The following is a 14791-nucleotide window of genomic DNA, read 5'->3' on the forward strand; positions in this document are numbered from 1 at the left end:
GTAGCAAGCTGTTGTGATGAACGCAATCGAATGCCTTTCGGAAATTTAAGAAAAGACCAAGAGTGTACTGTTTCATTTAAGTATTCTTAATAATTTTTTCTTTTACTGTTAATAGCGCCTGCTAGCATTGCAATATATGACTGAGGAGCACAGCTTAAATTTTGAAGGAAGTATGCGCGATTTCGATCAATAAGCACTTACATGCACAAACAGCGCGTAATTTATGTTCTCTTTCAACAAGCAGTGCTCCGTGTGGTCTCTTTCTTTTAACTACTGATAAGGGCTTCTTATGTGAAATTTATTTGCGTTGCGTAGATTTAAACCAGAAAAAAATGGAAAGCAACTCTATAATTCACTAAAAGCATACGTTCTAAACAGACATTCAACTGCAAATAACAAGCAGGTATATTGTGTTCATTCATGTATGAAAGCCAGTAAATAGAAGTAAAATACCAGTATGATTAAAACTACAAACTAGACCAGTTGCTGTTGTGACGATAAAGCGTTGTCACTCGATCCACAAAAAAACATTAACAATCAAGTATCGGCAGTACCCTGGGACAGCTCTAGAATATGTCCTCAGCAGTCTGTAAAGAATTTTACTGCTCACTGTCTACACTCGACAGGGTGAATATTACTGAGGTCTGTAAAATTTTGTTTCGCCCACAGAGCTCGGAGTTTTATACAGACCTAAAAATGCCAGAAGAATTTAGACTTGGCGCAGCAAACTATATGGTATGTATACGGAGGTCATGTCGATGTGTTAATTGTTGTACGTACGTATATAGCGAGAAAAAACGGCATCCAGCAATTCGGTCTATCCCCGTCTGAGGGATCGTAATCGGAATGCGATGCGTTTCTTCCTAACGCCAGCCGTTTTAGCAAAAAAAAAATTAAAAACCAGCAAGCGACATATAGAGTGATGCCATGAAACATATCATACTGAGTACGTGACTCAACGTAAGCTCTCGTTATTCAAGAAAACAAGTTAAATTTTTCACAAACCATAATAATCTTAATAATTCCTAGCATGGCTCCTAGAGCATGCTGCCAATTGCATTTGCTACCAGGAAGCCAGAAAGTTACAACTTGATGTTTTCGCCTTACCTGGATTTGTATGTCTTTATTTCGCAGTCAGTAGTGTTCCATTCCTACTTGAAGGCGCCCTCACTAGGAGCTACGTGTTTGCAATGTACATTGTTATTATTGCATTCTATGCATCCAAAGGTTACAATGTGAAAAATATGTCCAGAAAATTACTAAACCACCGCTGGTGATGTTACAGCATGCTTTGCCACGCCCGCATGACTCAGCAGCTTGACTTTCTGACCACATCTTGGAATCAAGTATTACAACAGAGCACACTTGTCAAAGCGCTGTGTATGGTCCTGGAGACCTATCATGTTGCCCACGACAATTCTAAGAGCGAAACTTACACGCTAAGCTCCACTCTAAAGAAGTGCGAACGCTTCGCCCCGAGAATTATTGCAACTCCACAATAGAAGAATCCAACCGCGTCGGCGGTGCAGCCAAGGAAACTGCAATGCCAATTACTGTGGGAAAATGTGAGCATGCCGTTTCAGCACGACTAGGGACTATTCGTTTGAGAGTGTTCTAGACGTGAATGATTGGGCACAGTACGACTGCTCTCTTTGGATATGCTCCTCTTGTGAGAGTTAACCATCATGAATTCAGTAACGAAAGAGTAATGTTTTTTGCGGAAATTTCATGGAAAGGACGCTTGATCTTTTAATGTTATCCGTACAACACTAAAACCTTCTCGTTCATTGTTTTATATTAGTAGACAGCCCTCATTTTCTATTACCTTTCGGCTTGGCGACAAATGTTTTCCTTCATAAGTCCATGCATTTTACCCAGGTATAGACTATGATGCAGAAAAATACGTAGGTTGAACACAGTGGGAACGCTTGGGTTTTATGGCAGCAAAGGCCCCTCACAGTAGCAGCTTGCCAAGAATCATGCATATATATATATATATATATATATATATATATATATATATATATATATAAATATATATATATATATATATAAACGCAAACCTTGTTGGCGCGAATGTTGCGGCGAACGGTGTGTCAACGATATGGCTGCCAAAACTATCGGGTTCAGTATGACGACGACGTGGTAAATTTCGTACGCAAATGAAACCAACACTGTGCCGAATGGAGCGCATGTCACCATCAAAAAGACAAGTCGACTGGCCGGAACGTCAGCTTATGGTTTGATCTTGTTATCGATTAGCTCATCCTCTTGAATTTCCATCTCCGGCATACCCGCGTTTTCCCTGAATAAAACCTGTAGTGTGATGACAAACCCAATAAACTTCGGTTTCGCAGAGACACTAAATTGCTGAGTAACAAATTTTTATTTGGCGTTTTCAATGATTAGGTTGTGTTAATAATGAACAAGAGGCTTTTCATTGCTGCGTCTAAGTATTGCATAAAAACCTGCGCCTGAGTCACGCATTTTTTCACAATTTCTACAACAGTGGAAGAAAGCAGCAAGAATCGTGTGCAAAAGCTTCACTGGCATTCGCCCACCTCCAGGCTACTCGAGGTTACACGAAAATAGAATAGGAGTCACCAAATGACGGATATAAACAAATCGTAAGAAAAAATAACGGAAGCCAAATTCGTTGATGTTTTGTTCTGTAAAACAACGTAATACAGGTAATACGTGGAGATCGCCAGGCAGCTTTATTGAAACACAACATCAACAACCCTAAGAAAAACCTGCACCGGCTGCACCTGCTACGATGGCAGAGGGAGCTCACAACAAGAATAGCGAAAGGAAATCAAGAAAGTAGTGGAGTGTAGGCTCCAATTTAGATGGAGTAGAAGCTGTTTGATGCTGCAGTTCATTCGGAAGCAATGAAGCGCTGCTTGGTCACTGTCCTATCTGGTTTTCCGACGGATCTTCGCCGTGTAACTCTGAGAACCGTTTCACGGGAGAGGCCCCTTCCTGGTACCTTGGTTTACCCTCTCGGGGAGCAGGAGATATAGGAAGTTGATTGACCTAGATAAACCAGACTGATTTCTGTTTCTTTTCCTGGCCAGCCAAGCGCTGCCTGGTCGGCTTCTCTAGCACGTCCTTACTATCCTATTGAGCTATTCTTCCGCAGCGGACTGACCAATTTTCTTGTGGCCCTGGTACCATCCAAAGGAGAGTCAATTCGAATGAAAACCCCCATATTGATTAAGGAAAAACTTCAGAAGGCGACAGCCCACTACGAACTGATCACCGAAGAACGGCGCTTTGGTCGCAGTGGTATTCTATGCTGTTCGCCTGACGAGGCCTGTATCACTGGCCTTCTCAACTGTTCAGCGTTTGCTTCACAGCGATGAGCTTCTAATTTGGGCACACTTAGCTCGTTTTAAAGGACTAGTTTGTGAAGTTGACTCGAGCCTTCCTGCTTAAGAAATTTTAGAATTGTGTTCTGTCACCTTACCCGTGTCCGTAATTCATTTCTCACACTTATCTGAGAACAAGAAGATCCCCAACGGATAAGTCATCGTTACCGTCACTGGAATAACTCGTCCGACAGAAGTCAAGGGGTGGCCGCTTATTCACCGGCTGGAATCGCTATTTCCTCAGCTCATCGGTATCATAAATGCGGAGAAAATCACGAACTAAGATATTAGTTAACACAGAAACAACAGTGTGCAGTGGTTCTCGCTTAACTGGCCATACTACTCTGCGAGAGTGCAGGAATTAGCAATTTTAGAAATAATTGAACAAAGATGGTCAAGAGTGGAAGCCCATTATATCACTGCGGAACGATCTGGAGTGTATGGCTGTGCAAGAAATCGGATATCTCATGCATTCGACTCATCCTTTCCTAGTGTGATAGCTTCGGCAGTATAGAGGGCAATGTAGAAAGCAATCAAATATCTTTTTGTGAGCCCATCAGAGTCATTGGCGCAAATGATTGCCAGTGAATTGACTGAACTCCGCCTCGGATACCCGCCCATCAACAGCCTGTGAACGTCCAGTGCATTCATATGCAAATAATGCAAAATGATCGAATCCAGACCATTTTAAAAGTCGACCGAATGAGATCTCTCCTGTGTATCATGCAAAACAGAAATAAGGCTGGTATTGTGGCTCGCAAGAAACACACATGGATATTTACTCCCGTGTTCCTAAACGCCTTGCATCTCCTATTGCGCAAAGATCTACAATGACAGATAAAATGAAGACAAAAAAGCTCCACAAGGGAAATACTGCCTAATACTTCTTGAAGAATAGCATCTTCGAATAGGCAGTTTCTGCTGTTGGTCATAGCACAACTCAGGTGGCTAATAAGAATTGCAGTGCAACTGCTGCTCCATTTATTCCGCTGCTATTGACTTATATTACATGTGCAGGCAAAACTCACGTCATATCACTGTATTTCAAGAGACCTGGTTATCAGCCAAACAGGCATTTAATCTAAAAGATCATTCGTTTTTTTAGACCGTCCTCTCGTGGTGGCTGCTTATCTTGATCTGGAAAAAATACGCGCCGAGCTAAAATGACTTACCAGCTTTTGTCTTCAGAAAGCGAAATTCTAGCTTTTTACCTAGCTCATATAATTTCGTCCTAATTTATGCAAAATTCTGCAACATTTCCTTCGCCCCCCGATTCGTGGGCGATCCCGAAGAGTAGGTTGCAGCATTTCACTAGGGAACAAGAACACGAACAATATCCAGTATCAGCTCGGCCGCTTACGTGCCGCTCGTTTTTCCTTTCACACCATACAATGGTGACCTAGGACTTAAGCAAGACCCAACGTAGCAACCATGATGCCCGTCAGGCTATCGCCGTAACAAGCCCATCAACCGAGTCAAGCACTCGCCTCCATGAATTGCCAAATGCGGTCACGAGGCTGCCGCTTCTTCGGTTTCAGTCTTCACGACTACGCCTAACCTCTCAGCGGGCACCCAGTTGGAAGTGCGCATTGAAGATCTCATCACTTCCGTCGCTTCACTTGACGAGCCCAGACGATGCCAGCATTCTTGAAGTCTGCGTACTTCGCCTTCTTCTTGCTAGACTAGGGCAAGGACCCCTCAGTTCCAATGAGCTTGCTAATATCAACTGCTGCACATCGTGCTAGGATGTGCATGCCACCTCGTACCTGGTCGGGAAGCGGCAGCAGGACTCGCTGACGACCGCGCGTGACCACTCACCTGGAGCTGGCCGCTTGCTCCCAATTACACACAAGATTCTGGACGTAGGTTTTGTTATCCACTCGGGTGCCCCGGCTAGTATAGTGCCCCCATCCAGAAATAATGGCCATTCGAAGTCTCACAGACAGCTTGTTTGTGCCACTAGCGCCTCTACCATAGCGACATACGGGCTTCGTTCGCTTATCCATGATCACGCATTACGAATCACGTTCCCCTCTATTTTTGTCATCGATGACATCGTCCATCCAATCATTGTTTCGGATTTCCTGTCTTGCAAGAACCTTCATTTAATCAAGTGGCATCAACGGCTCATCGATGACACTACTCATCTGTCGATCGCTGGGCTTCAATGGAGAGTTGATTGCCCTACTGGCAGTGACACACTTGCACCTTTAAGTAAATGACGAGAATCTTGGCTGAGTTCCCTGGGGTCACAAATCCTTGCAATTTCAACAAGGCTCCTAACCATACGGCCAGTCATCAGATCATCACACGTGGCCCCCTTGTTTCTTCCGGTTCTTGTAGCTTGTTCGGCGAGCGTCTGGGCGTCGCTAAACCGGAGTTTGAGCACATGCTGCAACTCCGCACTATTTGTCCATCCAGCGCTGGGGCTTCGCCGCTGCGTTTGGTACCAGAGAAGAGTGCGAATGATTGGTGGACACGTGGTGATTACCGTGCCTTACAATATACAGAAGCACTGCTATATCAGCGCAGCATAACTGTTCTTGCAAAAGATTTCTTGGAACATGCCACATAGCAAAACCTTGAAATGGTATCGAAACAAGCGCCTACGCGTTCAAAATAATCAATGTGCATCAATCTCCACAGTGCATTAAATTTCAGTATCTGTTGGAATGCTTCTCACGGAGCTTTATGCACCAATGGCTGCATTACTATACCACATTTGGGAGTGGCAGTTTGCTGAATGTTCTCTCTTCAATGCAGACTCTAAAAACGGTGGCATATGCGACTTTGCGGTACTGTCACCCTATGGTACACTGCCAAAATAATAAAATCGCGCTTACAAATTTGAATATTTTAAATTCTCCTTTATTATGAAATTATGCATCGTGAGCACTTCAAAAAGTATAGGGAACACTTCAAGTCACCAAGCATTGCTTAATGGCAGTGGCGAGGTTGTCGAGTGCAGTTTCTTTGTCAATATTTGAGAGAACAACTGCTGCTCCTCTTTTACTTTTCTTGTGTATATATTGGCAAGCTCATTGGCAAAGTAAAACATCAACCTTATCGTTGCCTTTTCACTATATCAAATTTTCGTTACATCATAATTCGAGGCAATGCACAATTTAGTATCAACGATTTATGATTGATGCATTTTGTATATTCTCCAAATTTCTTCTTCTTTTGTCTGAATTTTTGTTTACTATATGCGCTCCTTTCCGAAATGCAGTCATGATTATTCGTCAAGTGTTGCCATCGTTGGATGATTATCTCTCCATTCAAATTCTATTTCACTTTAACTTGTTGCTCAGTGTTGACTAGTCAGCGGATCGGGCCCTATCTCGAGGGACAGACACCTTCATTCTCTTTCATTTATTCTTCGTACCTTTATTATTTTGAATCACTTCGCCTGGTTGATCTCGTGGTACCTTGCCTCAGTGTCACTGGCAGCCTGCGATATTGTTTTCCCGACTGTATGAGGCTTTTAATTAAGGATGTCCCCGTCTTCTGCTTCGAAAGACCAGCAATGGCTGACACTGCGCGAAACGCTTTTCATCTCCCTGTGTTATCGTCTATAAATCTACGTACATTGCTGTTAGTAGGCCAAATAAGCTTAATCTATGAAGGTTGTCTAATCTTCCCTCAGCAATATTAAATATTCAGTCAAGATTAACATTCATTGGGACGCATTATCCAGTAGTAGATAGATAGAGTGCACCGGGACAAACAACGCCCGGACGTGTCAGCTATTCGACGGTGAGATTCTGCACGCCGACGTCGATATAACCATATCAGAAAGCCATATGCAGAAACTAACCACCATAGAAGCAGCAGTGTGATTGACAAAAAAAGATAAAATTTCGTCATTGTGAGTTTACGATCTTTTGTCCCCGAGATACCGTCTAGTCATCAAACAACGCATAAAAGACTACTTTTCTGGTGCATGCTAATCGAAGCAACACTTGCCTTGGAGCTGCAAAGCTGTATAAAGCAGTTCATTCTTCCAATGTAAAATATTTCTTCTTGGGGCATTTGCAGTAAAGGCGTTTACGCCACCATTGCAGGACTTTCGAGAGAGGCAGCGATGATGTGCCGATACCCCCTGCTTTAGCAATTAGTGGGAGCTGACGGGATGCTTTTCGTTTGAGGATACCAACACTCACTTGCTTGGCAGGGCGGTCAATCTAATCCGAACATAGTGGAAGTCAAATTCCAAAGGTACCAACATGGCATGGAAGGACAGTCTCACTTGTGACCTGTCGAAGCAAGCTATACTGAATACACCGAAAGCAATCAAGGTCATCGAATGCACTTGCGCGTGATTTTGAATGTGCAGACACATCACCGTACGGCTCATACAACTTACGACGTTGGTACATGTACTACACCATTTAAAAAGTTTGCACCCTTTGGGGCCTCTTGTGACCTACAACAGTAATTGTCAACTGCTTTCCTTGCGTTGCCTTTCTTTTACGCTGCAAGCCCGTTACTTCGAAGCCACGAACGGCATGACCGTTATCACTTCGCCATAGTATTCTCGACCGCAAATAGCGAACGCAGATGTGTCAAGATACCCAAGCAAGGCAGATGACGATTACTGTTGTGGGACAAGAAAATCTCCTAAAGGTGCAAACTGTTTTATGAGCGTACTGCTGCTCCTTTTATTGCATCTAGAATCACTGTTTTCCTCCCCGTCTAGTCGCACGAGTTCCGTCAGCACGCCATTTCGCCGAGCATAAAACTTATCGTTAAACATGACCCCTTGCCTTGACTTGTACTGGTGAGTTATGCAAGACAGCCGCTTCGCCTTCATCTAACCTGACCCCTACCAATGCTTGAAGCATGGTCCCGTCAGCAGAGCAGTATGCACAGGTCAGGCCACTGGCCCTGGCTGTAGTGGTAAGTGTGACCAAGCGTCTCGTGATAAAAATCCTAAAAAAATATCACCATAACAATGACGTCAGAGAATGCCCGAAGCTGGTAAAAAACTATTCATACGGAAGGCAATGACTAAGTAAAAGTATTTTTACGCCTAGTTGTAGCTTCAATGCGCGGTGTAAGACACGCATTTCCATTAGATTTAGATTAGATTATGCGGTTTTGTACTTGCTAGCCCCACACTCTGATTATGAGGCACGCCGCAGAGGAAGACTCCGGAAATTTGGACCTCCTGGAGTTCTTTAACGTGCAAGTAAATCTAATTACATGGGTGCTATCGCATTCCGCCCGCATTCCCATTCATTATGAGCGTTGAATGCACCCTGAAATGTTAAGTCTGCCCTTAGTTTTGTATGAATTCTTTGGAAGAGGCTGAATAGACTAAACATTTTTGTGCCCTCACCCTTGTGCAAAATGCAGCAGCCTTAACTCGGAAGCGTGGTCTTTCTCCCTTTGGACGAAAAAGCTTACCATGGCGTCAGTGGTAAAATGTCATGTTTTTATCTTTATCAGCAGCACCATCGCCATCATCATCATCTTCATATTTATGTCCACTGCACGATGAAGGCCGCTCCCTGCGATCTCCAATTACCCCTGTAATTTCTTAGTTGTTCCTTCTTGCATTCTAAAAAACCACCTTTCTTTTCGGACATCGCGCACAAAACTGCACTGGAATAAACACTACACTAAAACTCTTAAAATATACTCAAGCAGATGTTTATTGTTTTGCGCCAGCAGCGTACTGGTTTAAACATGCCGTTGAAGAAGAACAGGAGAAGTAAGATAAGCTTTTTTAACAATGATGCTGGCTATGCAGTGGCCAGAAGCAATTTTAGCACATGCACACGACAGAATTCGTTTGATTTGTTCTTTGTTGAGTGGTTTCTTCCAACTTCCCCATTTTTTCTATTTTCTCTGTTTGAAATAGCAGCATAGCAGGAAGCACAATATGTCGTCTTCTGGCCAATACTTAATCGTCCGCCTATTTTATGTGCATTGAAGTATGAGGGCCTCTCGCAACGGTCTCCAATTGTCCGTGTCTTTCACTAGCTGATTGATACTTGCGCCTGCAAATTTCTCAATGTCATCACCACACGTCATTTTCTGCCATCGACAGTGCTTCCCTTCCCTTAGGAGCCATTCTGTAACCCTTAAGGTACATTGCCTATCCGCGCAACCTATTACACGGCATGCCCAGTTGCATTTTATTTTGTATTATCCCCAACTACCATATTGAATATCACCGTTTCCTATCAGACCCACACAACTCTATTCCTGTCTCTTCCTAACATTTGTCGTTCTATCGCTTTTTGGGTGGCCCTTTTTACCCAGTTCTTCGTTAACTTCAAAGTTTCTGCCCTTTAATTTAGCGACGACAAAATGCAATGATTGTATAACTTTTTTTTCAAACTACCGTGGTAAGCGCATAGTAAGAGTTTGTTCCATAGTGATTCTTCTGTAATGAAATTTGCCGAATGCTCCCCCATTTCAAATTATGGATCCCGGGTAGATGTGCTTGCCGGAAAATATTCCTTCGTGATTTCCAACCTAGAAGTGCTACATCCTGCGCAATATCAGAGTCGCCACACCGAAGATGCTATCTTTCTCATTTCTTCATTGTCACTTGGAGGTTTTGCAGTTGCGTTACCTATTATTGCGCTTAGAGCAGAAAACGTGTTGTACATAACCTTGACATCTCGTAATTCCTGATTAAGAAGCCCTAAAAAAATGCACATTTTAGGTTTGTATGTGATGTGGTAACACTATATTTATTCGTTTAGGCATACATGTTGATACAGAAGTGCGTCACAATGTGTCAAAGCGAAAACTCGCGATAAGAGCCATACCTGTAAAATGAGAAAGTTTGATTTGAACTGTGTTCGAATTTTTAAGGTTTTTCCTATTTATGAAACCGATCTTCAGACCATCTATATGAATAAAGTTCACTTATGACATAAACCCGTCTATATAAATGCATACGCATACCATTTTCTCGCACGCTATATTCGTACTGATGCCTAAATGTGGACTTGGTACATTATCTCCACCTTAAGTTTATCAATTTCTCGAGAGGTAATCGTAAATGCTAAGTTTGACATTTAAATATCAGCGCTCCTGCGCACTGTTCATTTGTGGACATACAAAGAATGCTTAAGCAGCCAAATTCCACATGGAAGCATATATCATGATATATCTTGGAATCACCTGTCAGCATAAGAATACGCATCGATCTGAAGGTTTTACAGAGTTGCTAATGGTGGACAAAAATGAATTTCCCGGAAGCTTAAACACTGTTGTCATAAGCACGTTTTCTTTGCTATTCTGCAGACTTGTATGCACAAGATGGGAATGACTTTGTCTGTGCTGCCGGAAACCATGGATGACGCCCTGGCGTACGGGCACAAAGCAATATTTGCCTTTGGGTGGGTCTGAATCGGTAATTGGCTCCAGCAACAGTTTTCCCTGTTTATTTCTTAAATAAAATTTTGAATATCCTGTCTTTCTTTCGTATTGACGTAGTGTGCATAAAAAAGTCGCAGTTTCGTCCGAAAGGCAAATCATCGATTGTGATAGCAAATTGGTAGATAGCTATACAAAGTTAGGACAGTAGGTTTATCGGCCGTGTAGGCTCGAAAACATCTGTTTACTAACTTATTAATAAGCATGGCCTCAGCGTGAACACTCGCTGTGAAAACGCTGATGTAAGAAAACGTGACAGTAGAAGCGAGCGAAGTGTCCTTCGTGCGTTACGTCGCTTCAACGCAAAATTGGTGAGAACGCAGCTCCCACAAAGGTATGAGCCATCTCCCGATCCCTTTCAACATACGACGCGCGTGGCAGAACGCAGCCATGAAAAGTATGCACTTGTTGGCGGTGTTGAAGCCTCCCACCGGCGTTGCCGCTCTGCTTTTCTCTACATATCGCACGCGACAGTGAGCTCCGATCGTCAGTTCCCTTTGAGTCCGGGCGCGAAATTACCAGTTGCTGCCAGAGGACAACGTCGCCCCGCTTCCTGCCTCTCACCCTGACACATTCCCCCACGGCCCCTCGCGCGACAGAAGACGGTGCGTTTGTTTTCTGCTTGCTTCCTTCCCACGCGCCAGATTGAACCGCGATTGTGGGTTTCCCTCGCCCATAAGCATACTCGCGCACATAAGCATACGACGCACCGTAACAGTCTTATCGCCCTGGAACTTTATGGGGAAAATGCTTGCGACGGCGATGGCGAAAATGCCCATGGAGTGTCCACATAATTACCATCGCAAAAAAAATTAATTCAAGGGGCATGCAAACCGCTGAAATTCTACGAATTTCTGCAGCGCAAGTCTTCAAAGGCAGGTATTTCAGCCTTTGGAAGTGCCAGCGTTATAATGGGACGCAAAGTGCTTAATAGAGAAGTTTAGTATAGCGCTAGCTATACTAAACCGCTCTACTAATAAAAAATGATGCTTTCACTACTCTCAAGTACACTGTAAAAAACTTCCGTCATTGAACGGAGGATTTCCGTCATTACACTGCAGAATTTCAGGTAAAAATATGGAAAGCATGTCATAATTAAAAGAATACGGCAAAATCTCCCGTTAATATAAGGAAAGTGCCCTCCGTTTTAAGCTTTACGAATATTTCACTCTAATAATAGAGCCGCTATACACTGTTTTGCACGAAACAGACAGAATTCCATATTTTTGTCATGCAAACATCCGAATTATTGCGAGGAAATATAAGCTGTTTGAATGAGCGCAGGTACTCACAAAGTTACAGCTAAGAATATTATTGAACACGCGAACTGTATTCATTATGAAGATACGTACAAAATGTGAGAACTAGCCTTCTGCCAAAAGCTGCAATAACAGATCACATATATATATATATATATATATATATATATATATATATATATATATATATATATATATATATATATATATATATATATATATATATACACGCATCCTCCAATCTTGTCGCAGTTTGCCGCGCATACGGACCTTCTAACGCTGACCTATAGGCGCAAATATATGCGTGTTTTTGCACTGTTCTCCAATTAAGCGCTTTGTAGTTAACAATACAGCATATATGTTTAAGTGAACGAAGAGCTGTGGACATACGTGCCCATGTGAACAAATTGGGGGCACTCAGGTGCTAGTGCACTGGGAATGAGATCGACGGCAAAAATTGTGCGCACTATAAATCAGTACCAAAACCCAGGGAGTGGTACAATGACCGTGACTGCGTTTAGATTTAGCAACAAATGGTCCCGAAGGGAACTGGCGGCCTATAGATCCAAGTGCAGTGGTCGGATGAAATTTTCGAATGCCGTAAGCAATTAATCCAAGTGTGAAAAGGATTTGCTGAACTGCACAATAGTTTGTTTAACTCCTTCCCATAATATTTCCAAAATGCCTCGTCTCTGTCAATACCTGCCAATTTATTGAGGCACATAGATTACGCATAATCTTCATTGTTCATGTGTTAATCCTTGCGGTAAGATGTAATCGCAAACACTTGGCGCTTCATCTTGAAACAAGACTGGTAAGCGCGCACATTCTTGCACGGCAGAATAAAGATGCGAACATGCACCAACATGTGCGCAAACTACTGGAAGGTGAGTGAAGATGAAGGACCTATTACCTTGCTAGTACTGTGTGTAGCGTCAAAAAGAAAAAAAAAGACGGAAAGAAAGAACGCCGAGCGTCGAGTTTGCGTAATGATTCGAGCTTTATTTCTTTTTGACCCAGAATGCAACACCATTAGTTCTATGTACATTATTCATGGTTAAATGTTATGACACAACTCATTATTCACCCGTTGATTACATGCACCAACCAGCCCAAATTAGCACTATACTAGAGCTTATTGACGCATCACAGTGCACTGCCTTGCACTGTATTGCAACACGGGGGTTTGCTATCCCCAGTAGCAAACGGGTTGGTTGACTTCCCTGCCCCTCTGCTTCTTGCATTGTATAAAAAGCACTACGTTGTGGGAGACAAAGCGTTCTCGTCTTTTATGAAATTCGGTTATTTTTCAAGCAGTTATTTTGCTGTTCCAGAAACTTGAGCACAAATGCGTAAACGAAACCGATTCTGTTCTGTTCTCCGCGCTCACAGAGTGTGGCACCAGGGGGCAGCGCGCGCAGCGCTTCCGATCTAAGGGACGATAGACAAAGCTGCACATGTGTAGTCAGCCGGCATTTATCGTGTCGTCTTGTAAAGATTGTTCATTTGGCGTAAATGTCTCTTGATTTGTACTTAAGAGTGGAGCAAGACCCCAAGGAAGAGAGATTGACCCATCGGGAGCGAAGAACAGAAACGATGGATGGTTACGCTGCTTGGGTATCGGCACGTTCGAATTGGCCATTTTCCGGATTTATCGCTGTGTGGTGTACACTTTACCCTCGTCATGTGCTGTCAGTGCGCGGGGATATTTGCGCTGAATGTATTTCACTTCGCGTACAAAACTCTGCACGCTGCGGCATCGAAGAAGTTGTCCTGTGTTTGGGTGCACGTATGCGCTTGGACACGCCATAGCCTCGAGGGGTGTTCAACAGTCTAGGAGTGCTCGCAAGTTGCTCAGGAGGTAAGCCAATCTTAATTTTATTTGGGCTGCATAATGTAGGTGTCAAAATGATGAGGGGTAAGCCGGCTTCGCGAACAGAAATAATGTTTAAAAAGGCCACTATGCAGCGTCTTATGGTAAAAGTGACGCATGAATGGGAAAAAGGATCCCTATCTTTTCAGATCGATTCCAGTGGTAACACGATCGGCTCGCTCGCAATTTCCGTGTGACACTTCTTATCTCTTGCTCACTTGCGTTAAATACGTAAAATAGAACTGAATTCAGTTGCGCACTTGTATTTACGCTTTTATCGGCTTGAGAGCATACTGTATCCGATTCAAGAACTGTTAGAATACGGAAACAAACGTTCGAGGTAATAGCAGTGGCTCACTGCGTGTGATTGTTACTTTCTTGTTTGGATGCACGTTTTGATTGTAGTGACCAAAAAAAGTTCTTCGCCCTGGCTGCTCTGTTGTGTGTTTCCTTGGTGCAACTGCTTGCGGTGCAGCAAGATGCGTTGCTTCGAATGATGTCTGGGCAGTCAAGCCATTCGTGGCAGTAAGCAAGCAGTAAACGTTGAAACTTTATGAAAGGAAACATTTGATTCCTGAGTCTGTAATTAGGCTGCTGATTTTAAAGAACTGCCCTCTCTACATTTATTCGAAATCATCTAGACCAATGTTCTCCTGTTGACCCTGGCTCATAAACACATGGATTCACATCTAATTCAGATTGACTAACGCCCCGGCACACAAAAGTTCAGATACACCGGAACGCGCCGGACCACTATAGCACATCGTCGCAATCAAAATAACAGGCGGGGCGCAACCTGTCTGTACACAATGCAAATTTTTGAACATTCACGAGTGTATAAAGGTTGCCTGGTCATTCTATAGCTAATGCTCTCATGATCATAGCTGCAA

The 14791-nt window shown here is 43.2% G+C and overlaps 1 protein-coding gene across 3 annotated transcripts in view; it reads left to right on the forward strand.

Moving 5' to 3' along the window:
• The window catches only part of LOC142564939 (uncharacterized), an 82058-nt gene extending 71255 nt beyond the window's left edge, over positions 1 to 10803 (forward strand). For all 3 annotated transcript variants that reach the window (XM_075676149.1, XM_075676150.1, XM_075676151.1), the window contains 2 exons: positions 670 to 735; positions 10638 to 10803. In XM_075676149.1, the coding sequence (XP_075532264.1) occupies positions 670 to 735; positions 10638 to 10742 (171 nt within the window). In that variant the 3' untranslated portion in view covers positions 10743 to 10803. The remainder of the gene's footprint in view (positions 1 to 669; positions 736 to 10637) is intronic.
• The last annotated feature ends 3988 nt before the right edge of the window (positions 10804 to 14791 follow it).

The sequence above is a fragment of the Dermacentor variabilis genome, chromosome 11, assembly GCF_050947875.1.
Source record: "Dermacentor variabilis isolate Ectoservices chromosome 11, ASM5094787v1, whole genome shotgun sequence".
NCBI lineage: Eukaryota > Metazoa > Arthropoda > Arachnida > Ixodida > Ixodidae > Dermacentor > Dermacentor variabilis.